Source organism: Dendronephthya gigantea, unplaced genomic scaffold (assembly GCF_004324835.1).
Source record: "Dendronephthya gigantea isolate DGI-Jeju-01 unplaced genomic scaffold, DenGig_1.0 000013F, whole genome shotgun sequence".
Taxonomy (NCBI): domain Eukaryota; kingdom Metazoa; phylum Cnidaria; class Anthozoa; order Malacalcyonacea; family Nephtheidae; genus Dendronephthya; species Dendronephthya gigantea.
The window spans coordinates 2939277-2965553 of NW_021163023.1; the positions used below are offsets into that span (position 1 = coordinate 2939277).

Sequence of the window (26277 nt, forward strand, 5' to 3'; positions counted from 1 at the left end):
TTCATATCATCCGTGATCTTTGAATGTTTACTCTACTAATCCATCAAATTTCACAACATATGTGCATGGTGCGCGGCTTTACGGTGTAGCTGATCACGTATTTCCCCTCATGGCATAGAGAGTCGGTTATTTTATTATTTTTCTTTGCTGCCCCATTTTCATCTATATTCACTAAGTAAAAATATCGAAATCATTCGGTACAGCAAATTAGTTTTTCGTTAATTAAACTTTGAACGGTCGTTTAAAGAAAAAGTACAAAATTTTGATCGCTCAAATTTCAACTGATTCAACACCTCGCGATGCCTCGCATTCTCGTGACATTCTTCAGAATGTCCTGTACTTTTTTTGACAAAATTTGACCGAAATATATGTTGAACAGGGTATTCAACCACTTGTTTGTCTAAATGATCTCCAGCAGTCACATTAAATCATTAGAGATTTAATTTATTCATTAAAGAGTCTGGACAAAAACCCAATTAAGAAATAACTTGACTATGTCAGACCCCATTGCCACCAGCAAAGCATTTTTTCTGGCGAATATTTTTTTATTTTAACTTCTTTTGTCCCCCTTGGTTGAAAACATTTGTGAAGAAGGTGTTGTAAATGTCGATAACATATATCTCAGGAAATGGCAGGTCTCAAGGACTAGCAAACAATGCATGTTTGTCTGGAAAAAACTCCTCAAAGTTGACTGCTTTATTCAAGAAAGAAATTGTTGGATTCACGTGTAGTGCATGATAGAAGTCGCGAAATTTAACTCATGCACAAATACAAGCATGCAAATCACTTGGTTTATCGTGTGGTCATGTACGCTCCCCTAGCTCATGTTAATCATATCTAGAAAGATTCGTTTGCATTGCTAATCTCAAAGTGTCAAATTATCTCAATTTAGCTAAACGAGCACAATACACAATTAAAACTGCAGTCATTGTATGTTTACTTACACCTGCCGGAATTCATTTTATATTCAGTCTATTACAGTAAACTTTGTTTGAAATACTGCTGCCGCTTTCAGATATTGCATCAAGATTACGTTGCTTAGCGCGTTAAGTGTTGTAACATATATATCACTAGTTTCGTCCTTAAACGAATAAAAACACTGTCCTTTGCTCGCGAGAAATGGCCGTGAATGAAACCCAAGTGACATTAAAAGACAACCAACTCGATGATTTCTCGACCAACGCTATTGTTAAATCGTTGAGTATGAAAAACAGACGCGCGGCGGGCAACTGGAAACAGCTGGTTAAAGCAATAGACGTCCAGAAGACGGAGAAATCCGCTGAACTTAATCATGACCGAAACAAGTTGCTTGGAAAAAGGCAACAAATTCAAACAAGAACCGTGTCTTTGGCCAACATGAAATCCTTGTTAAACTCGCAGGAAGAAAAGCCCGCTTTTTTGAAAGTGTACGACAGCCTGATGGCGTCAATGGGAAAGGAAAAACGTATCAAGTCAAGCAATCTTAGAGATGGTATCACAAAGCAAACACAAAGTTCTGAAAGGAAGAAAGTTGTGCGGAAGAACGTCAGCTTGTCTTTGAACGAGTTGCCAAAACTCGGACCAAAAACAAACGACCTGAGATGCAAGGAACTGGAAAAAATGGACACTGATGATACCAGCTGTGGCGAGGCTAATTCTGATAAGATTATCCCCGTTGAGAGACGCACTAGGCCACAAAGTGCTTTTGATTTTACCGAAGAAGAGCAAGACATGAATCGTAAACTTTACTGCTCTCCACCTTCTTTGCCTAGGATACATTTGCAGAAATCTCATAGGCCCAGATTTCGGAGTTTTGAGAAGGATGATGCGGATTATAAAAGAAAGATTTCTTGCAACGATGAGTCATGGACAAATATGCATCAATGTCGACATTTGCGTCTTCGGAAACGCTCTCATACAATGCACGACTTCAAATATAACACTCGTAAAACAGCAGGGAATACTACCAGATGAGAGGTTGAGGCTGAGCTTCCCATTCTTCAATAGTACCGTGATAAAACTTGACTTAGCGCAAGTACGAATTGTAAATATGATTCCATAGTGCGAATCATGTGTCTATATTATTCATTATCCAGATATGGGAGGCGACACAGTTTTCAAAGTTTTTCTGCTTTGTACTCATTTGTAAGAAACATTTTAAACTGCAACTGGTAAATTTGATTGCATTTGAATCCAATTAATTTTATTGTAAAGAACATAAATATATGAAAACTGATGGTCTAAGGTCCGCCCAACCTCGGGCCGCCTTCGCTCTTGCAAAAAGGGTGTTGGTATTCATGGTCTAGATCTAGGGGCCACCACCTTCACTGTCCCTCTAAGTTTGTGGGTTACATACTAGCTGTAACTTGACGGATCACCCGGCGGTATAACCGAACAAAAGCATCGTGATGCCTCGTCTTCGGGAGTGTTTCCTTTGATCATTTGATTTTATATCATCGCAGACTTGACAATTTGTTTTAATATTTAATATTAGAAATGATTTTCGCGACTCAATCTGTCCCAGATTATGCAATATTTTTTCCGGATAACGGGATATGTTATATATAGCTCAGTGTCTGTCGGGGGTGACGACATCCAATATGGCCGCACATGTGCAAATTTTAAATTTTAGTTTTAGTTTGATGTTTTAGTTTGAAGTTTTACTGTAACTGCTTGTTTGTAATAGCAAGACATACATAGAAAGACTTTGTGAATGGCAGTAAATGGCGTTTAGCAGGTTAGTCTGTGTTCTTAAATATTCTAGCATATAAACCAATAATAATCATTTGACATGTCTGAGTTCTGTCTGACATGCTAGATGTTTTCCACTTCTGGTTTTAAATTATATATTATGTCAAATATAATCAGTTTTACTTGTTTTAGTGCTCCAATATTGTGCAATGATAAAGAATATTTTGTTTCTAAAAAAATCCGGACGTTGCTACAAAGTTTTAGAAAGATGGTACGGTATTATATGTCGTTATGGCTCTGTTTGCAAGACCGCTCAAAATATGACCATACGACGTAAATCCAGCCGCATTTGGCTGCAAATAATTCAGGCTGGTCAAGGAGATACTTCTCCAGGTCTTTATGTATTCACTGATAATAACAGGTAAACACAAAGAAATGTTAATTGAGTTTCTAATATTACTTAAATATATTATTAATATTATTAGGACACTAAACTTATGTCTGTCATATTGGTTTGAATTTCAGATACCTTATCAATGCAGGAGAAAACACCTTAAGGCATCTGCAAGATAGTGGCCTGCCTATAAAAAGTCTGAACCGAATTCTTTTGACTGGTTCTTCAATAAATCATATTGGTGGTCTTACTAATATGCTTTTGGCAACACAGAACCCTGTTGAATGCCCAATCACTGTCTGCGGTCCACCAAACATTGAAGCATTCTTGCAAACCAATAGAAGGTCCTTTCAATATTTGTCAAAATTTGAATTTGTGAAGGTAAAGACTGTTGATGAAAGAGTATCTTGGAATGAAGTTATCGGTGATGATGACTTTAGAGTTTTTGGTTGTGCAATCAATGATGAGATGGACAGGGGTGATCTTAATCATATATACCCAAGACTTGCCATATCTTATGGTTTTGTGTTATCCCAGTCGCTGCGAAGAGTCTGTGTGAATTCTATGAAGAAGCATGGTGTATCTCATGATGTGTTTCAAAAAGTTGTACAGGAATGTCAAAAGGGGAATTCTATCAGCTTGCCATCTGGAAAAGTGGTAAGTTTTTATTGTTGTTTCAATGTTTGATTATTAATTTACCCTGATGTAGATTTCATTCAAAAAAAGCAGCTTCAACATTTTTCTTCTCTTGTTTTTATAGATCAATCCAAATGATGTTCTTCTTCCTCCTCAACGAAGACAGTCATTCCTTGTTATTGACTGTCCATCGAAACATGTTTTCAAAATACTCTCCAGATATAAACAAACTGACTTTTTCAAAGAAGATTTGGACACTCACATTGACCTGGTGATACATATGACCTCACAGGATATTTGGACGACACTGGAATACCAATCATGGATACAATCATTCAGCTCTGATACCAAACACATGCTGATGAACAACACAATGGTTGCTAATCCTTTTCCTACAGTTTTCACTTTTGATAAGATTTTTGAAAAACTGAACAGGGAACACCCAAACGTATTTCCATCCTTACAGTACTCTCTCCTGGACGAAGGTATGGTGAAGTTGTTGAATTCTCCTGAAGTTGTTACCATCGCTTCTCCTTCATTGAGATACATTTTTCGACCATTGAGATTGGAAGGGTTTGAAGAGTCTGTGTTGCAAGCTAAGATGGATAATTTATTACATAAATTGCGGGATAGAGAAGTTGCAAAACCATTTACCAGCTCTGATGCAAGTAATGATTTTGAAGTTGTCTTCCTTGGTACTGGCTCAAGAGTGTCCTCATTTTTACGCAATACAAGTGGTATTCTATTGAACCTGAGGTGAGAATTGTTTTATTTTGAGGTGTTTAAAATCTTGTAGCTTTTTTATTTGAGTGTTACTGGATCATATGAATTAAATAAAGGTTCCAATTCACATATCCCAGTATATTCTCATTTGTGGAAATACATCAACCAACAATGTTTTTTCTTTTCAAGAAACAAAATATCATTGTTGATGGATTGTGGTGAAGGAACGTACAGACAGCTGTGCTATCATTATGGAAATAATATTGATGTTATTTTGAAGCAACTTCGAACCATCTTCGTTTCTCACATGCATATTGACCATCACTTGGTAAATGTCCAATTTCTAGTAGTTATAATGGTGTTAAACTATAGTTATAGTTAGACTAAAGACTTCCTTTGAAAAGTTTTATGTCAACATGCAACAACAGAAGACTGTGAAGAAAATGAGATTTTTAAATAAACTTTTACAATTTTCCCGACAGGGGCTCGTGAATCTCTTACTACAACGAAAGAGAATTGTGGTACAGTTATATTTTTGTCAAGACTTTCCTGTCCTTTCCCATCCGAACAATCACATGTAAATTTGTATTGAATGCTTTAGATAACATAAGTATTATATTTTCATTTTCATCTTTTAGGGAAATTCAGATCATGTACGAATTATTGGACCAGAAAGTTTAGATCAGTATTTAAGATATTTTGAAATGCTAAGTGGAGAGTCACTCAATTTCAGGTAGAAAAAGTTTTCGTTGTGGTATTATAGTAGCTTTAAATACAAATCACTTGCTGTAGAACTTGTTACTCATTTAATATACAAAGATGAACCAGAAGCCATAAATTGATAATTCACATGAAAATATCCGCAAAAGAAAAGTTTTACCAGCCTTGTGTGAAGCTTTGTACAATTTGATTATAGATTTTCCCAATTTTGGTGGATAAAGCGAAGCGATGGAAAAAAAGATGGAAAATCTTTTAGCCGTTCTTTGGGAGTTTCCAAGGTAGATTTTATTGCTTCGGCTAATGACAAATAAATCAAAGATGATAAATGTCTAATATTTTCTCCATTTGTTTCAGATTTCTGTTGTTCCGACTAAACACAGCGACTATTCCCATGCGTTGGTTCTTGAACGTAATTCATGGAAGCTGGTTTATTCTGCAGACACGAGACCTTGTAAACAGTTGATCGATGCTGGTAAGAATACTTTAGAAACTGGATATACCTGGGGGTAGTAGGGTAGTACTTGTTGACTTCAACAAAATCAATGTCCATTTCTTAACCTTTTCTACCTTCTTCCACTGTGCTGTGTGAAATTTATTTATCATTGTCAATTGTAGGGCAAAATGCAACATTGCTTATCCATGAAGCAACTTTTGAGGACGAGTTATTGGACAGAGCTAAAGCAACCAGCCACTGGTAAGGTTACACTGTGCCTACCTATAAGTCTTGCTATTGATAAAAACCTACCAGTGTTGTATTTTACTGTTTTATGAGCTTTATTTTAGTTTTTTTTGTTTCGTTGGCCTGAACGGAGGTTCTAGCCTGCAGGAAATATAACTCAAAGCTTTGTTATTGTTCTTTAGCACAGTATCAGAGGCGATCAGATGCAGTGAATTAATGAAAGCTGAACACACAATCTTAACTCATATCAGCAGCAGGCATTTGTTTCCCTGTAAATCGTCCAGGCTTCCTGATCAAGTGACCTTGGCCTTTGATCACATGACGGTATGTTGCAAATCATGCGTTCCTAATTGTTCTAATGACATGGTATAGTTAGGATTCCTGCTGTCATAAGGTACAGCTGTTAATGATTTCTCTGGTTAAGAGTATTGTACTTATTTTGGAAGAGGGCTTACCCTAGTCAACGATAATGCGAGCTAGTATAAAGTTATATTAAAATATTTATTCGAGAGTTTAGAACTGACGTTAACGGATACTGTTAACCGGAAACTACAAACTTCAAATCACATTTGAAAGTAAATCCTGAAGTTTTAGACAACTTAGTTCACATTTCATACTTTAATTTTCATGGTCAAAATTTCCCAACATCGAGATTGCTGAATGTTAAATCTTAATGTGCCTTTGTATCCCCAAAACAGATTCCTTAGATTCTTTCTCATTCCTATAGGTCCAGCAACAAGAACTGGGCACATTGCAAAGAGTTATGCCAAGTGTTGAAAAAACCGTTCTTCACTCACAACAAGGACGAAGATCGCGGAAGAAACAAAAGAATGTAATATCGCCTAAGAACAAGAAAACGGTCGAGTTATGATGCACCTTTACTTGGAACAACGGCGGATTCATATAAGACAGGTACACAATTTATATTTTACAATTATTTGCGCAAGCTTAAACTATGAAATGAGCTTGATCTACTTCTAATGTTAAATAACAATCCCATTCGAAAAATGTGTCAGGACCATAGCTAGACCGCTTAATTGGGGATTTATATTGTTAGCAAACCGTAGGGAACAATCGCTTTAAAGAGAAATCAGTCGCTTCTTGCTACGGCCCTGTATCCAAGATTTCGCTTCATTCTTTAAATCGTTTCGAAATTGTGTCCTTGCTGGGAATATAATGTAGTTGTCCTTCAAAGAACTAGTCGGTGCGCAGTTTTCTGAAGATACCACAAGCTATTATCCTAGTATATCTTCGCGTATTTGAACTGAATCTTGAAAGGCATAGTCAATTTACAACGACGTAGTAGTAATTGTCCTCTTTAATTGAACAATTGTGTAGTTTCGATAACGGATTTCACAGTTGATGTTGGTGCAATGAGATAGCTGGGAATGGATGGTACATTTGACGTTGGTCTCGGGAGGAGAATGGATGGTACATTTGACGTTGGTGTCGGGAGGAGAATGGATGGTACATTTGACGTTGGTGTCGGGAGGAGAATAGATGGTACATTTGACGTTGGTCTTGGGAGGAGAATGGATGGTACATTTGACGTTGGTCTCGGGAGGAGAATGGATGGTACATTTGACGTTGGTGTCGGAAGGAGAATGGATGGTACATTTGACGTTGGTCTTGGGGGGAGAATGGATGGTACATTTGACGTTGGTCTTGGGGGGAGAATGGATGGTACATTTGACGTTGGTCTCGGGAGGAGAATGGATGGTACATTTGACGTTGGTCTTGGGGGGAGAATGGATGGTACATTTGACGTTGGTCTCGGGAGGAGAATGGATGGTACATTTGACGTTGGTCTCGGGAGGAGAATGGATGGTACGATTGACGTTGGTCTTGGGGGGAGAATGGATGGTACATTTGACGTTGGTGTCGGAAGGAGAATGACAGTCGGTGTAGCTGTAGTCATGGGTATAACCGAGACATTGCTTGGAACAATAGACTGTGATGGCCCGGGAGTAAAGGAAGGTGTTTTGGGGTAAGGGAATGCTGTTGTTGCGGTTTGATTTAGCGACGGCGCTAGTGAAAACATGATATGTTTAGTATAATCTTCTGAATAGAGTAATATGCTATATGAATTAGAACTGAAATACGAAATATTTGTTTTAAGTCATAACGGTCGTTATATTACCTGTTGTAATAACCTGGACTCTTCGATTTCCCAGTTTTTTCATATTTAAAAAATGATCAATAATTGCTTCGTTCCCACTTGGTGCAGCCATGAGAATTATGATCTTAACCAAAATACTGCCAGGCCTGATATATGAATTGTAGTTTAGTTGTTATTTATATTTAGAAATCATTCATCTTTTCCGAACAGGAAAAATCTTTAACGACGTCGCAACCTCGTTCATTGTGAAACATTCCTCATTTTTTTCTTACCTGAATTCGGAAATATCAATTGACTGGATTCCTTTCACGTGTTCCAGCTCCTTACTCAACTATCAAGAGTTAAAAACACGAACATGAAAGGTTTGAATAGTTTTACACTATTTTCAACCACAAGAATTATGTAAATACGTCCACTTACAGTTTGAATCAACTCGTTCTTTAAACTTTGAAATCTTTGGCTGTTTGGATCGGCCAGCTCTCGTGTGTATACTTCATCAAGAAGCCGTAGTGTAACTGGATAACTGTAAACTGAATTATATAAGTCAATAAGATGTAGGAACTGATGGTTTCCTTGTCGTGATGCAAGAGATAGCTTGTGTTTCTGTGTATCGTATATTACTGCATGACATCAAACTGAAAAGAGCTAGACCTGCCTTCTGATACATGTGTATTGCGCCCCATTTTATTTCAATATGATGATAGATAAATTAAGGAATCTTCCTGTTTGGATCTGAATACTATTCTAGCGTTTTTTCACCTGCTATCGCGTATTTATTTTGAAAATTATATTTATCCCCATGCAGCACATCGACTCAAGCTGTCTTACGTTTAGTTTGGCCAGAGCAATCAATCTTACAACATCCCTGGGAGAAAATCAGGTGTCTTGTGTTTGTTTCATCTTGGTGTAATATTCCTCCTTCCTGTGTCTTCTCTTCTAACGTTCTCTTTCGCCAGAGGTTTGGTCTCACCTTTACGACATAATCTCGTTTGCCTGATAAACTATACGAGGATATAGAAGAACGCTTTTCATACAGTCTAAGACAAAGTACTGGAGTTACAGGCCACTATGTTGATGTCTTGGATAATCCTTGGCATCTTAGTTGAATAAAAACCCTGAATCAATAAATCCTAGCCTAGCTACAATCGCTGGTTCAATTTTGAAGTGTTCTTACATGCTTTTCGCCATTATTCTTCGTGCGTTTTCAGCATCACAATGGCAGATTGTCTTCGTTCCTCCAAAATAATCCCTTCCAACGACGATATGTTGAGAGAAACGATCTTTTCCTCCACGATAAATGTTGTTGTTGCATTGTACGTTTTCACCACGTTGCGTGGCACAAGTTGCTGGGAGGATGTTTTAATGAAAAGTTAGATGGTTATAAATATGTGCCATTAGCATGGAAAACATAAAAAAACTATTGTAAATTATCGACCTGTTTAAAGTCTCGAGAATATAAACTCATCTAGTTCTCTGGAATTTAGTGTCTTAGTTTACTTACTTGTTAGAATAAAAGCAACAAGCGCCTGTAGTAATCGTTGCATGACTCAAAATTAAGTTGTCTGAATTATTATGACACATGAATAAGACACTCCTAGCTCATAACGCTTGATTTAACAATTTTAGGTTCATCTTGATGTGTGTAATCGGCCACAAGATGATTGTTATCAAGCTCATAGCTTATAAACTGGTGGTTGTGATCTTTTAAAACAATTATCACACTCGTTTGGTTGAATAGCCTTATTCCAGTTGACAATGATAGGATTTTTATTGTCCTTTGCCATTTTATGACTTTACATGCAAGTCGTTTCGTTTTGCAAGTCTTCCCTTGCAAAAAAGGTACCAACCAAAAGGTTTTGATTCCCCATCAAAACTCTGTCTTCGGAAAACCTTCCCTTCAGTGAGAAGCTATTTTATAAGATATGATACGATAAAGTACGACTAAAGTCTATATACGGTTTTAATAGTACAATTTTTTACACTCATTGAATGTTTACAGTATTTATATAATATTATTAAACTAAAGTGAACTGTTCATCTTACGTTTCTACACATCAAAATCAAATCTCGCTACCAGGCCACATGGTGCAGCACATGCGCAACCTAATGTTTCAATCAACCCAGACCGCTGTACCGCAAGCAACAGTCCCCAATATATGTTGTGTAGAATTTACAACGATGTATCTGTCTTTATTAAACGTCTTCACGTTTCGTAATGTGACTACATTGTCATAATTCAACGTTACCGATCCGTCCATTGCCGGTGAAATAGACTTATAGCAATTATTTCTCAAACGAGTTCGCCTTTGAACACATCAATCTTGTTACGTGAGGCCATGAGAAGGTACATCCGTCCACTCATCTCAAAGAAACTCACATCTCGAGCGGATCTCGCATCGATATCTTGAAGTTTTTCAAACTTTGTGCTGCTGTCCTCAACCCAGTAGTAAATTTCTGGCGTCACCAAGTTGATAACTGCGAGATATGTTGTTTTCTTGCCCATCAAGAGACTGGACATGATTGTGACACGACGTGCCTAGAGAAGGATACATACATCGTAAATGTCGCAGGGTGATTCGTCCCCGCAGATCACGTCCCAAAAAAACCCACGAATGCATTCTTACTACTTTTAACTAAACTGACATGCGCAACTGACATACCCGATGTGTTGTGATATTCTGGAAAGAGACAAACTTGTTTCCGGTCCACTTCATCAGCATCAACTTGTTTTTTTTAGCCTCGTCGGGCGAAGTTTCCATCGTAGCCACAGAAAGAAAATGGTCTCTTCCGGCTTCGAATGCAACCACCTCGTACGGACGATCACCAACAAACAAACTTTGCATCAAAACGAACCTGTTTCCATCCCACTTGTAAATGAACACATACGAGCCTTTTCTCGCAGAGCCTGGAAAAAAAATCGCCATTCAATTTGCTGAACTACAAAATACCACGTTGAGGCACGGTGCGAGTTTCTTGATCGAAGAGTGAATGTGTCTTGTCCCATTCCTTGTTTTTTTCGAGTTCTGGAAATCTCTTAAAATGTTCCACGTCATATAAAACGATATGAACTTACCTGAGATGGCAAGAAAGGTGTCGTCGTCCACATTGAACGCTTCAACGTAGGTTGCTGTGTTGTTAATATCTTGTAATTTCGTGAACCTTCGTCCATTCCACTTCCAGATGACAACGAAACTACCACTGCCCTGATTTGCAACAGCGATATACTGTTCGCCATTCAGTTTAAATGGTTTTAAATCAAAGGTATGCTTGCATTCCAAACCGTCAGATTGGTTTGTGAATCTATCGCTGATCTTGTCGTATCGGAAAATCGGGCAAGTATTCGCAAAAAGGTTTGCGACTGCAAAGTATAGGTCGTCACCAATCTGAAACGGAGCCCAGTTTCGCGCTCCATTCAGTTTTAACTCCTGGTATTTCTTGAAACTAAAGTAAGAGAGACATGATGATAGATGATACAGAGAATCTCGCAAGTCACAGACTGAAATTATTGCTTAACAAAATGCTACTCGTGAACTGAGTTGTTTATTTTGAGGGTGGTCAGGCCTATATTTAGTCAGATGGTGGAGGAGTTTTATTTCTTAACAGCAGAAAAGTACTGTGTTGAGAAACTGCAGTAAACAACCTTCATTATAGGGAAAAGTACATGTGGATAAGTTTGAATAGAAAATGTTTTGAATATCGTACCTGCCGTCCAACCATTTATATAACTGAAAATTAGCCAAACCCAATTGAGAGAGACCAAAGAACAGGGAGTTACCCGCTTGAAACACTTCTATATCCCAGGCATCTGTGCTTATCGTCTGGAACATATTCTTTATCATGAATTTCACCATTCTTTCTGGAGATGAAATGGAAGAAGATCAGATCTCAAAGAAGTAGAATTAAATGGAATCGTGAATGCATCTAGCGTTACCATGCATGCACCTGAGGAAATTTAAACAACGTACCATTGTTACTTGCACCTGAAAACAGAGAAATATTTCAATCGATTACTAGGTGTTTATCACGGTACGTAAAGGTTTCAAAGCTAGTCGTTTTAGGATGAAGATTTTACTAGGGTAAAGGATGTTAGTTATCCATGTAATATGTGAATAATAATAATAATACCTTCTCCGGGCTTCTTGTCATCTATAAAAACACAAGAGACATTTCATTACAACTCGCCCAAAAGCTAATATGTTTAGTTGCTTGTTGGTACTAGTGGCTGCATCCCAAGACCCCAGGACCTGCCTTTTCTCTCAAGCACAGTTTACCCCCATTTCTGTTCATTTTATCGTATACTTTTGCCCCATCGCCTTTGGGCCTGGGTGCGGGGCGAGATCCCCCATTGCCCTCTCCTATCCTCCCTATAAAGGGCCTGCTCATAAGGTTTATTGTGACTTACCGATGCGACATTCTTGTTTGGGACTGCTGGTACAAATTACATTCACATCTGTAAACGATTTTTCCAAAAATGTTAACATACAATATCTTACCCAAGGTTCGCCAAAACAACACTACGGCTGTTTTTTTTGCTAAGAAATTTTAAGGATGCGGTACGGGAAAAACATAAAACTAATCAGAAATACATCTGAAGAAGATATTGATGAGCAAGCATCATCAGGCAAAACACAGCTTTCTTTTTCATGAATGTTCGGATGGGTTTTGAAGAGCTATACTGGATAACGTACGTACCAAATTGCTCACAACGCAGGCTTGTGCCATCTGAGGTTAGATATTCCCCAGGCTGACAGGTTGGAAGTCGTATTGACGAACCCTGCGAGAATGAACAGTTCATTTCATACGAGATTTATGCACATTTCACAACATCTATTCAAAGCTAATAATATAATAATTTTTGCTAAAAAGGTAAAAGCGTTGAACCAAATATTTATTTTACATCAACAGCAAGAGTGTGGGTCCTAAGTGTTTGCGAATGCGTGTGTTCAATATTTTATAGAAACATCTCATCTTCACAGATGTCATTTGTACAACCAAAAGCGACAAGGTTTATCTAGGAAAGCCTGTCAGAAAGCGTTTAACTTTTTAATCATTCGTCCGGCATTTTCCAAATGCTTAAGAAGTCTATATATCGTTGTGTTTTTTAATTCTGTCTTAATTCTTTTTATTTAAAATCTTGGACCAACCGTAATTACATTTATTCTGAACTTCGAAAGATTAACGAGGGACATGTGGTGTCTAAGAGGGATACCATGGGTGGCCATGGGTACCGTCCACAGGGACTACACCTCATATGGGGACATTCGCTAGGACACCGACACTCGAAGCCGTTTACGATGCTGCATTATCCGGTTTATTTCTACACAGTATTCACAATATATCCTATAATATCCTATGATATCCTACCTCGGGGCCAGGGTCTCCTTTTGGTCCTTGACTTCCCTGGGGTCCTGGGGGTCCCGGAAGTCGTGGTCTCTAGGAGAGATTAGTTTGACGATGATGAATTATTTTGCAATGAGAGAAATATTGAATGAAAAAGAGCAATATTTTGGTTGTTAAGATGTGTCCAGCTTTGTTGCTGCTGGTAATCTAACGCGGCAGAGTCGATATTCTCGAGTTTCGATTTTTTTTCGTTCTATACAATGCAATCACAAATTATGGCGTTTAGCGCGAATGCAAACACTCACGTATTGAGTCTTAACCATAAGTCTATAATGATATTATTCTCCCCTTTGAGGTACTTTCAGGGTGACGAATCGCTATGTCTAGACATATAACTGTTTGGCTACACATGAATTTTGTTCAAAAATCTGTGTAAAAAATTGTAAAAAATGAAAATATTCGTTTTATAATCTGAGCATTAATCCATCAGTAACGTGCTTATAATCTTTCACCGAAAAATTACAATTGTTAACATCTGTAGTTTTGTTTAAAAATAACCATATCTCTCTCGTGGTCTTCTTTTTCTCAAACTCACAGTTTAATCTAGAAATGGGGATTACAAGAGGGCGATTGTTTTTCATCGGCTTTTCATTATTTATATCACGCATATGATAAGAGGATTATTTGAAGATTAAAGATCTTTTAGGTGGCTGTACGAACAGGCTTTCGCAACTGGAAATCTCTTGTAGGTAAAAACAGAACGTTCTCGCTTGTGAATACTGTATTTCCGCGTTAACTTTCCAGTTCGATGCTATGCAAAAGTGTTCATTCATAATTGTGAAGCCGGGGGTTTGCACCAAAAGCTCTTTCTTTCTCAGATGTTGCACTAAAGTTCTCTTTCGCTCAAAACTACTTGTCAGTGTTATCGTTGTATCGTTTTAACAACGGTCTTTTTATAACACTAACGTGGGGTTTTTAGGCGTTTTTCAACTTAAGAATCCCCGAATTTCTTTAGCTCACAGTGTTTACTTTCAATTCTCTACCATTCGAGCTTATCTCGTCAGTTACGAAGAAGTTATTTTTGTTTATCATACGGTAAGACTCTTATCTTTTTTTTTCATCTTTAGGAAGAACAATCCAGAAGAAACAGCTCCAATATATTCTTTGTTGTTTCAAGTGAACGCCGGAAGGCAAATGAAGGTAGGAATTAAAATAATTTCCGTGGTTTATAATAAACCACTTCATTTTGCCTCGATGCCATGCGCCGTGAGCCAATCATCTTACGTCTTGGACTATTCGTGACGTGATTTTCAAAAGAGTGTTTTGAAGAAATATTTCACTTCACGATCATGTTTGTTACCGCAATGGGAAAACAAATTTGAAGAAAGAATCTTTGTGTTTTGAGGTTGCTATTAAACACTTAAATCTTTCCTCAAAGACCACTTAATTTATGACGAAAAGACAATCATTTTCAAATTAGACACGCTTTCTGTATATCGTAATTTTCTCGGTCGAAATTCGCTGGCATGCTATATATAAGTTGCCACAACAGACCTGTCAAAGTAAAGCTAGATTATAACAACTCGTGTAGTTCATTGAAAATCTTTTAAACAAAGATTGACCCCCTAGCACCATTTCACGCATATTTCACATTTTCCACAGTCAGCGACAGAATCGGCCAATCAGAATCGTGTGCTTTAGAATTAACAACGATTTAACCAATCACAATTGAGTTGAATGTGAGCTTTACTACAGTCCCACACGAGCGTAACTTTCACTTCGCTAAGTGTAGTATATAGACGTGACTATTATCAATCATTTCATCCCAACTCTTTGTGAAATTCAAATAATGCATCCGAATCAGGAATGTTAGAATCAAGAAATGCGGATAATTTTCGAGATTAGGCGATAAAATGCGATTTTCTTTTTCTGGCGGCACATTAAACACTGATAAATGATTTAAATAGAAAGACAAACAGATTATAGAAATTACAATGAAAATATTTTGTTGCCAAGCTATTTCTTACGATTCACGCAATACAGAGACGACTTTGATACGCTGATGTGAGCCACAACTTTATAAACTTTTCTAAAACTCAAAGTCTTACCCCGAGACTCATGAAACAATCGATATCTCAGGATTTAGGTTAATTAAAATAGTTGTCGCATGCATAGCCACTATATAAAGATAGTCTCAAGATACTGGTGTTGAAATAAACATCGTTAAGTAAAGATATTTCATCATATACGCAATGCAACTCGTAATTAACATCCAAAGATACACCAATATACGAGGTAATCGCATGCAAACATAAGTGAGTCGGATGTAAAAAATTGTACATTGAATAACTCAAGGAGCTAGATGACTAATTGAAGATAAGTCGCTATCCATATATACTCTTCGTTCGTTTAAACATAAATGAAGCCACATAGTTATGTGGTTTCCGCTATTTGAAAAGTTTCAATTATCAAGTCTCGTTTGAGATGTGATTTGTTAGTTTATTGCAAGGTTTCTTTAAGGCTGTGACGTATGAAGGAAAAACTATCTATCCAATTAAGTCAGATCGGATTTTCTGGTCTGAATTTTTTATGCTAGCTGTCTTAGAGAGACAGCAGTTATCCCTTGTGATAAATTTTTCCTAGTGTTTTACGATTTGAAAAGATATATATAGGTTTAGATCAACCTAAGTCTCATACCTAAGTCTAGTCTTTTACAGGAATCATAATAATAAATGCATTGCTGTATCGAAGTATATTTAAGACAATGTATAGATTATAGAAACTTTTAAGTTTCAAGCAAATGAAATTCTTTTGAAAAGACTTCAAAAAAGTTGAAGCTTTACTGTGTACCAGTCTCTCGAGCGGCCCAACTCGGGATTAATTACTCAGGGATGAAGTTTAGTTTCTTGTTGCAAAGATTGAAATGATTTTATTTGCTTTTCAATGTTTGCTAGAATGCAGTTGTGGGATTTTAAAGGGTTGTAGGTCAAATTAGTTTACTTAATGTGCTGCTAGCCGGTATAGTCAGGACTCGACAACTGAACCAGCTGTCATCTATAGGACTTACTTAAAGTAACGATTTAATTGGTGATTCCCAAGTTAAATCTTGTTCAAATAGCACGAATGATAACGGCAACAGATTGATAATTTGATCGTGCATGCATGCAAAATAATCAACGTCAGTTTCACTCATTGACATATAACAGTGAAAATAAACACATCAAGTGGTATTGTTCGCCGTCCCTGAGAACATTTTTCACGAGCGATTAACAGCACTTAATGCAATAATGCGCTTTATGAATTATGTGACAAATCTGGCACAAAACGTCTCATTTCATAACCGTATTATCTTGTATACGATATTTTTTTCGACGTCGTGGGCAGGGAAAGCACAATGTCAATGCCAGGATTTTCGTGCATTTGAAAAATGTCCTTCGCGAAAAGTGACAAGTGAATTTTGAGGCTATTAATGATAATTATCGTACAAATATCCTGTTTTGTGCAAAAGTTTTCAATATCTGGTAGTACAACACTTAGTCATGCCTATTTTTTATGCATTCACGTGCGTAGGTATGTAGAGTACTGATATTTGAAAATTAAACTTTGGCAAACACACGTATAATTACGCAAAGACTGAGTCAGTGATATATTTATCGTTTCGTAGTTTCAGTGCAGTGATAGCTTTAATTTCTCTTTGAATATCAAGTAAACGAGTGAAAATTTTGGCGTTTGCAGTAAACTTTTTTAGCGTTAAATGCTTTTAGTTCAAATATATATATTTTACGTGATCTGGTATAGTAAGACGGAAATGGAAAAATTTCTTATCGTTTCGTGTTAACCTGTCATGTGAATGTAACAGGATTTGTTAATACGAGTTATGAAAGTTTGTCGGAGTTATTTTATGACCTTTTGACATCGGGAACTATTCAATATACTATAAATATATTGTATTTTGAAATACAACAGTGGAATTTTAGAAGACTTTGGTATCGTTTTAAACCAGACTCCAGTGTTCATATATATGTTCTAACATGATTATACGTTTAATACGTGATCAATCATTGTTGCAAAATATCAATTTCCCGCAAGCATGCTCAGTAAATCACCGATAAAGATGCTAAAATTAAACATCGGGCATCCTATAAACGAAATCAAAATATTAGTCTAGCCTCTGGGCCTAAGTGGGCGAAAATAAATCAAGAATAATACCCTAAAAAAATGACAGCGAGGAAAGAAGAATCTCTCGAAAAGGACTCTTCAATAATCCAAAGTGATTTGTCATTGAAAGGCCGTATAACAGCTCAAGTACAACACGATACTCGGTGTATAAGGTACCGTCTTGGTGAAAAAAATCCACTCGAGATTGTTTAATTAACTTAAACGCCGTATTAAAGTCATAATTTTAGCGCAAATTGTTGTCGGAACAAGCGATTTCAGGAGACCGCATCAGTAAGCAATCTCGGCAACGTACCTTAATTATATACATTATATAATACTGTGAACAATACAAGTTGAGAAATTAGAAACAGTTATCAACTGAACGCGATTCCCGTTCCCTCATAACGAAATGAAGCAACTGATCTATCTATGCATAACCTGAAAGTGTAATACGAATGATATTGCTTTGCGCAACCCATTCCTGTCTTGTCTCATCCAAGTGCCCGTCGTCTGTCGTACGTATATACGCAAGTCATCATTTTAACAATACAATACAGCAACAACACACACGTTACTGTCGTTCCGCACGGGGTAGCAATCAGTATAAAGACAAAACAACATTTCACTAATAGCATAACACAGAAAACGAAACATGTTAGAATTTCAGGAATATACACGGTACATACTCGTTCAATTTGTCTGATTTTTCGTAGGCAGGCGTTTGGACACTTTCTGCCGTTCCTTGTGCGGGATTTCTTTGCCTTTGCCTGGCAAGACACGGTCAAGATCACGCTCGTTAACAAGCATACGGCAAACGCCAGTTTGATAAACCGTGACATGTTGACAGTTCCACAGAGAGGAGTTTATAGACAGTAAAATGAGAATTATGTTGAAAATTCGTTCGTGGTTGTTACGTCCCCTTCGCTTGTTATCAATGCTTGATCTATATGACAACAAAGAATAGTGTGACAATTAGTCATTAGTCCCGCAAGTCTCATTTGAATTTCATAAACTGCATAATCAGGATTAGCCAATAAGGAAATAGCATCAGATCATTCCTGTTTTGACCTGGTTCAACGACCCAGTGGAAAAGCGCAGCAGGGGTTCATGTTAACTTTATTCCCAACCCAAATACATGTCAGAAAGGTCAAATATCATTTCAGGCACAATATGTACTTACACGGTCCGAACGCTGTTATCATCGTATATTATTTGCCGGGAATGTAATTACAGCAAACATTGTTTTGTGGGAAACCTTGTGAAGTTTGCCGAAAATTGCGTCGTATATTGTCCTCCGCATTTAACAAGAGCCTGTAATGTGTTTTATTTGCTTATTTCATTCAAATGGAAGAGTTTCAGGTCCACACTTAAAGTCTACGCGTTTAATTATTCCCGAAGATATTCAATTGGCGGTTACACTTTAATTTTTGTTATCAAGCACCACGTTCATATTCCTCGGTGATTTATGTTCACCACCATACACTAACGACAACTTATTCGGTAATTTATGATCAAGCTATTGATCAACTTTGTTTGATTATCTCACAGCTGCTCAATCACGAATATTCAGTTAAATTATATAGTTGAACTAGACCGAAAAAACGCGTACACTTCCAGCGCTGTTAAACGATGCAAAGAATCCTCTATATCATTCTTGTAATTCACCTCATTTAAGTTAAAGTTTACGAGAATAAGCCTCAAACGCGAACCTCGACCTCTGTTGTCAATAATTTTCACCATATTGAGTGTTGGTTATTGCATTTCCTTCATATCATATGATGCAATCTATAATATATATTTCACCAGCAGGCTACCGTGCATGATCATGTAAAGTAAAAAAAGAGAGAGAACGAAAATTGATGAAGAAATGTATGTTGGACCAATGTAGAGCAGTAGAGGATCTTCTCATTTATAAAACTCCCCAATTCTTAAAATATTTTGTCAGGTCTTTGGAAGCAGAAAAAAAATAATTCGCTTTAGTTTTCCTAAAGAAAATGTCGAAAGATAAGGAACTACCTGAGCCCACTAGGAATGATCATTTTGCTTCTCTTAACCAGTTAACCAGTATATAGTTCTTTTAATGCCCACACTGGAATATTGCCGAGAACGATTATTTATAAAAAGGTTTCTTATTTATTATATAATATATAGCCCTAGTAACAGATATCATTGATAGCAGATGAAACTGTCGATTGATTAAATTAAGATTCGAGTTGAGTTTATATGCAGCAATAGGTTGAATGGTGTAGTGGGTTTGGTAGGCTCGCCAGATGTTGTTGTTTTCACAAGTGTCTGACAACTGTTCGAGTCGATCTCGTGAAATCATAACACAGACCTACATACTAAAAAACCAAATATGGGAATGTTTACAGCAAAACCAAAGGTGGGATTCAAAATTAGCGCTTTCATTGTGGTCGGTTCTTCTCAAAAAAGCTCTGCGAGTATTGTCCCTTGTTGTCTTCATTGTCTGTAAATTCAGTTTGGACGAGCTTTTATTATAAAACCGCCATGTGGCTTGTTTAAAATTAGCAACAACCAAACAAATTTAGCTTTTATGAAAACAAGCAGCTTACTTTAACAATAGAATGCACTCGTTATTTTGAGCGCATATGTTTTGTGGAGTGCCGTTCAATGAACCGGATGTCAAATGGTATATGATACAAAGTTGTATATACAAATGCAACTTGCGCTTCCATTGAACTAACCACGTCTTGACGTCCAATGACATGCGCAACAGAGATGGTCTACTATCTTAATCACATAGAGAAGTTCGTATCCTTATATCTCTCATATCTGAGTTTCGTTGAATTACGATGCGATTTTGGTTTGAAAATCTTTCCGGAAATGATAATACCTTAGTTATGTTTACTTACAGGAGAGATCATGCCCTGATAATTCCTGATAGCTTACGATAACCTTTATACATCATAGGAAGACATTTTTACGATTGCATTTGATAAAGGAAATATTCATGATTTGTTAAGCAGATGTAAAAGTGATAACATGCTACAAACGTGTGTCGCCAGTTAAAAATCTCTTTATCGATATCATGTACAGCAAGACCAGTTTACTGGTTATAGCAAGAAACAGGTATTAATCCCTGGTGGCTGTATTGGAGTTGCTTACAAAATATATGACTCTCTTTGGCGTTTTACAAGGGGGGACCCAAACGAACTGTCATAGCTTGAGGGGAGTGGGGTTAAAGTAATTCAAGCAGGCGGGGGGGGGGTACGCCCGTAGTTTTGATAGGGGGGGTACGTTTTCGAGAGGGCATGTAGAGCTGATGGTCATAAACGTCTCAGAGGTTTGAGGTGCCAAAGGAGCTGACAACTGCTTATTGTGTGAAAAGAGACCGGAAATCATTCTGTCTGATCATGTTAATAGAAAGCATCTTTAGTAAGCAGTCAAATCAATCAAATTAATGAATGAAAAACACTTTAGGATTAAGTCTAGCGCACGTTCACTTACTGACAGAAACTTTAGTCAATTCAAAAACGCTCCTTAAGCGAACTTTCTGCAATATCCGAGCGATACGTTCCCCATGGTCTTTGAAGTACCACACTGAAAATCACTACTTGAATATGAAATATTCTAGGAATTTGGTTTTCTGTCCCAACACATTTCAACAGGGAAAAGAGAATATAGAATTTGGTTTTATGGTAATGATAGTTTTATACAATCAAGCTAGTGCTATATCTTTGTTTTGTGGGTATTACGTGGCTCACACATGCAGTAGAAACTATTTCTCAACCTGTGGTCTGTTTATTATATATAGATGTACAACAGAACAGTAATTAGAGAGTTTATTGTACAAAGTTGTTCAAATTACGATTATAACAGACAGTAAAAAACAAACAATATGAAGGATCGATGGTCCCGTGTGTATAATCATAGTTTAAAATAAATTTAACACTTCAGTATCCTCGTGGGAACGTACGAATATAGTATCTGATTAGATTGAAGAGAATGTGAATATCCTTACACCGGATAGCACGATCTTGCCAGCCTGTCATTTCATGAGGTTCACGCGTGGGTGCCACGCAATTCCTCGAGACGGGAGCTGGTAAAAACCTCATAGAAATGAAATGAACCATATGAAATGAACCATCATGATCACATGAAAAATTACATTGTCAAACAGATGATTTAGGCTTTGAGTAATTTGTTTAATGTGCACGCAGATGTTGCTTAATGAAACGCATCCTCCCCCCCGTCTTTCGTTTAGAGTCAACCCCACAAAACCACAATATAAATGTTAGAAAAAAAGGACAACTGTTAAGCAGACTGCGACATTGCAATAGGTGGATAGAATGGGGCCGGGATATCGATTAATATATGTTGACCATCAGATGAACACAAGTGAAATATAAATAATTAGGTCTTGTTCACATATCAGCCTGTGTTCGACTCATCTTCGATAGAGAAACACGCATTATAATAATCAACAACTTCTATATAAGGAATACTTTAAGTTTTGTTCGTTGTTTTGATCTAACTTTAACTGTGTAGGTCTGTGGTAAAATTATACAAACACTCATTTCATCAATTCATCGTTTTCAAATGAAGAAGTATAACGTCAAATTTAGCAGTTGTTTTGCAAAAAAAATGATTGCGTGACATGCTTTTGGCAGCCATGCATGAAAGAATATATAAACCAGTAATACTACTACTACTAATCTCTGTAATTATTTATGGCTTATTTCATATTATTTGACTTAGGATAAAATATAGTCTTTAAACTCGGTATGAAATAACTAACAAGTCAAAGTAAATATCCTCAAATGTATAAGTAAACATTAAGTTGATGAATTTGAAAGTAAAACCCAAGCTGACACGCGTGCATATATAGGCAGGTCTTGATGACGAAGTTTGCCATTTGCTGAGTCATATATTTAATTGTATAGTTTACTACGGAATTAATATGTTTTCGAGCCTTTTCAAAGCCTTTTCAAACTCTAAACTTCCGTTCTCAAATTTCTCATTTTATCATGCCATATTTCTCAACTTTATAAGAAGATCTATTACACACAGGATTAGGAAACACGTCGTGAATTTTCAAAAGCAAATAAATTTGTTCCTGAATGGAAAATTAAATGTTATAACGGGCACAAAACAGGTTGTTGTTGTACTATCGTTGAATAATCTTCAAGAATATTAAAACAGGATTATTTTTTTCTCGCTAGCTTCTCGAAACGGAAGAATTCGGAAAATCGCGTCGCGTTCCTAAATCGCGTCCGGTGCTGTGTACAAGAACCTTCACACATACGATTATATCAACATATGGTATTCATCAGTTGTTTTCTTAATTGTATATGGTATATGATTTATTACTATAATATGAATACCTCTCACGCATAAGAGGAAAAAGAGAAACCTAGAATATAACTCAACAGGAACTGTTTTTCTCGATGAAAAACCAAAATCAATGTGAATTAAGTTTGCTAATGTCGTAAATAACTCCTTACAACTCTCATAGCGGACTCATTTCATATTAAAATCCTTACGAAAGTAGTGAGAATTCACACTCGTTAGTCGAAGTAAGATCATTTTCTTTACGTTACCTTTCTATATTATACTTTTGTATCAAATTTAGACCTTTCACTCCGTAAAAAAACGCTGATTCTTGAGCGACGAGTAGGCACAACCAAAAAACAACGCGTGGACTTTGTGTATAATCGTTCCGTGTGTGTTGATATTGAGCATTAACGATACTAACTGACAATGGCGATGATATTGAACTCTTAAGTAACCGATACGTGTCAGCGAATCAATTTTCTCTTTCGTTTTTGTCCTAAAGAGTCTTAATTATCATCAATAATATTTGTGACATGTTTGGATTGCGTTCACCACGGTTGTAATGAAACGAAAGTCCTATCCTATTTATCATATTTATACTGTCGCTCAGTTAACAGGATGGGTGATTACCAACAGTTGAATTGAATGGTTACTGACTAAATTACTTCCTGCGATATTTTCATCGTCCCCTCCAAAGGTTTGCAAAGAGACCAACTGGCATCCAAGGTTCCATTTTTTTAGCAAAATTTCGATTGACCAGTCAGCACTAAAAATAAAGACAACGAACACTATCGTACAACTATATTTGTGTTTCCTGTATAGATCATTCTGTAACAGCCTTTGGCGTTTAAGTTCTAACTTTGAAACTCTATGAGCAAAGCTTCAAGCTTATAGTAAAATATTGCTTTTTACAAACGAAGGCAATGTTTTCCTTGTATTGTTTCTACCATATCTTCAGGAAACAGTCTGATATTAGCATTCTTAACTGATCAAAAACGTTCTCCTAGTGTTCTAGGTATGCTCAGAGTCAGTACAACGGTCAACCTTTTTAGTTGAACTATACCGATGCATGCAGAACAGCAGAAGAAATAACTCAACTCGTTTCTTAGCAATTTTACAAATTTACAAGACATGTGTAATTAAAGATTGAAAATATTTTAATACCTCCTTTCTTGGTAAGAGGTCCAAAATTCGCCCTTAGGATTGCGCTCAAGCAGGTATGCAACAGTTGCCAAAATATCGTCAAAATCTAAAGACATTACATTGTAAACTCTCACAGTCTCGCACGGGGAATCACACTTTCATTAGGTCATTCCTAGTTAAATTTTTCTGACTAGAGAAGGCCAACTTCGCATCTCCGAAAGTCGGAGGTTTGGGTCCTTTTAACCCAAGAAAGACGTTTCCTAATTGCAGTAGCAAGGAAGTTGTCGTAAATATGATACGAAAAAGGTACTTTGTTTCTTGACAAGGTTTGTTGCCGCAGAATCAAGAGGTTCAAACAAGGGCCTCAGGAGATCGGGAAATTGGAGAATTAGGAGCCTCCCGAGATATGAACTCGACTACGATTGAACAGAATGTTTAATTTTGTTCGAAAAACTCGTAAATAAATATTTACAACCAGATAATTCGTCAATTCTTTGTGAAATTTCGTGATGCTATACATAGAATTGGGAGCAGACGATTATACCTTTGGGATCATAGAAACAGTCTGAGCCAAGAATAATATCAAACGTGGGCAACTCTAGAAAGTTCTTAGAAAAATTGCCCCAAGTCAGAGCTGTCGTTTTAACATTTTTTAGTCCATTTGCTTTGCAAGTTTCTTGGCAGTTTTTCAAACAGTCAGGAAATTGTTCTCCATCTGTCAAGGTAACATTGGCACCACAGAGGGCTGCTACCACACCAGGTAATGCAGTTCCTGATCCAAGCTATATTTAACAATGTTAAATACAGACTAATTAAGAAGTGAAGATTGTGATGCATGATGGGAATCTTGATCATTCCCATGATGCTCTATTATGGAGAATTGGTTGAGGAGGTAATAGAGGTTGATAGTAAATTCTATTGACCTAAAATGTCTCAACAATTACCTCAATAATTTGCTTGTTTTTCAAAACATTTCTGTTATACCAAACATATTGAGCTAGAATTACAGCACTTGGCCAAGTAAACAAACCATATTGTGGGTCTACTACCTAAACAAATATTATCTATTAGAATATTTACTACACGTTACTGACATTAGTATTATTAGTAGATGTGTCAGAATTCATCTGAATTCATATTAATTCGACACCTCATAGAACAATGATTAAACAAGTTTATTTTCGGAAGGTCAGTTGCTGTAGTACAACGTGATTGTACAAAGTAACCACTGTATTAAAAGACTATATATATGCATATGTACCAGCACTACATCTCACTGCATAAAACCTAAATACATTTACATAATCATCCAGTACCTCGAGTATAATCACTTCTAGTTCTCGATCCTCGCTCTTAAACTGAAATATTCTCTCACTTCTCATAGCAAAGGATCCAATTTTGTAACAAAATATTACCCTAATTATGTTCATATTTTATCATACTTATCATATATCAACATTTATAAATTATGGCTTGATTTTATAATCAGCATGATGGCACAAGAATAACAAAAGTTTTTATTTTTCGATTCAAATATCATTTTTAAGCGCCTAGTGTAAATATAGCATTATTTTATTCAAGAAATTCTATTTACAAAGTCAGAAGCACTGGTTAGAAAATGGCAGCCAACAATATGGAGGGATATTATTTATGGTTTTCAGTGCTAGTATCTCTCTTGGCCATTATAATCGCCTGGTGTTGGATGCAGATGGGCAAAAAACGCGATCAAGCCATGCTAGATGAGGTATGATTTATTATTATTTAGAGTACTATATTCTTAGAGTACTATATTCCGCATTATGAAGACGAAGTTCTGTCTGCTACAATAATACTACTGTAATTTTCATGCTACATTTTCTTCATCAATATTCCATGTAAAGGATAAACTGTTGACAGAAGAAATAAGAGCTAATTTCAATCCTGATGCGTTGCATACAAATTCCAACAATGAGCAATACGAGGGAAGCAATGATGATAAATGTGAAGAAGTTGAAGAAAGGAAGGTTGAAAGAAGGTAATTTTACATTTATAATGTCAGGCTGTATTTTGGATGAATTCCACTCCTTACTTGTAATTAAAAGCAGGTTCCACAGTTGACATAATGAAGTTTCATTTTACAAGATTTGTACAAGTTCGATCATATATATTGATGTTGAATATTTATTAATTTAGAATACAGCAAGAACAACTGAAACAAATATTTAAACTGATGGAGAAAAACAAAGAGAAGTACGGGATTACTTCCATAGATGATATACAAGAACAAGTGAAGCGTTACAAAACCTTATGATGCAGATCAACCACACAACCTTTGTGGAGGAGCTGAACAAAATCTTTCCAGCCTCAACCTAATTTTTGTTTCAATTGAAGATCCAGCTTCAAGGTATTGGTGAAAGGGCC

At 36.6% G+C, this 26277-nt stretch overlaps 5 protein-coding genes across 6 annotated transcripts; 2 read left to right on the forward strand and 3 right to left on the reverse strand.

Annotated features, from left to right (window-relative positions):
• The first annotated feature begins 985 nt into the window (after positions 1-985).
• Positions 986-2146, forward strand: LOC114519560. Its single transcript, XM_028539710.1, has one exon. It carries the CDS (start codon positions 1120-1122, stop codon positions 1951-1953), a length of 834 nt encoding a protein of 277 aa, XP_028395511.1. The 5' UTR covers positions 986-1119; the 3' UTR covers positions 1954-2146.
• Positions 2147-2574: 428 nt separating this feature from the next.
• LOC114519409 (zinc phosphodiesterase ELAC protein 2-like) lies at positions 2575-25891 on the forward strand. Its single transcript, XM_028539535.1, has 15 exons — positions 2575-2716; positions 2863-3091; positions 3196-3721; positions 3825-4456; positions 4613-4751; positions 4906-4944; positions 5062-5156; positions 5340-5421; positions 5498-5615; positions 5759-5837; positions 6005-6146; positions 6550-6734; positions 14409-14481; positions 25459-25621; positions 25758-25891. The coding sequence occupies exons 2-12, from the start codon at positions 2880-2882 to the stop codon at positions 6691-6693; spliced, it is 2208 nt and encodes a 735-aa protein (XP_028395336.1). The 5' UTR covers positions 2575-2716; positions 2863-2879; the 3' UTR covers positions 6694-6734; positions 14409-14481; positions 25459-25621; positions 25758-25891.
• LOC114519457 lies at positions 7937-9529 on the reverse strand. The gene is made up of 6 exons (XM_028539583.1): positions 9443-9529; positions 9116-9287; positions 8770-8942; positions 8362-8471; positions 8214-8272; positions 7937-8087 (listed from the first exon to the last, which is right to left on the reverse strand). Exons 1-6 carry the CDS (start codon positions 9483-9485, stop codon positions 7937-7939), a joined length of 708 nt encoding a protein of 235 aa, XP_028395384.1. The 5' UTR covers positions 9486-9529.
• On the reverse strand, positions 9884-18290 carry LOC114519410 (thrombospondin-type laminin G domain and EAR repeat-containing protein-like). Its single transcript, XM_028539536.1, has 10 exons — positions 18126-18290; positions 13306-13374; positions 12634-12715; positions 12344-12391; positions 12067-12087; positions 11907-11921; positions 11644-11797; positions 11015-11382; positions 10602-10846; positions 9884-10477 (listed from the first exon to the last, which is right to left on the reverse strand). Exons 1-10 carry the CDS (start codon positions 18276-18278, stop codon positions 10232-10234), a joined length of 1401 nt encoding a protein of 466 aa, XP_028395337.1. The 5' UTR covers positions 18279-18290; the 3' UTR covers positions 9884-10231.
• LOC114519411 (methyltransferase-like protein 23) lies at positions 18297-25478 on the reverse strand. Of its 2 annotated transcripts, XR_003686575.1 has the most exons (6): positions 25194-25478; positions 24822-24926; positions 24422-24659; positions 23899-23983; positions 23001-23500; positions 18297-18382 (listed from the first exon to the last, which is right to left on the reverse strand). XR_003686575.1 is itself a non-coding variant. In XM_028539537.1 (5 exons), exons 1-5 carry the CDS (start codon positions 25305-25307, stop codon positions 23341-23343), a joined length of 702 nt encoding a protein of 233 aa, XP_028395338.1. In that variant the 5' UTR covers positions 25308-25478; the 3' UTR covers positions 20876-23340. The 2 variants fall into 2 exon arrangements, 1 of the variants encoding a protein (XP_028395338.1); XM_028539537.1 differs by lacking the exon at positions 18297-18382 and having other exon boundaries at positions 20876-23500.
• Positions 25892-26277: the final 386 nt, after the last annotated feature.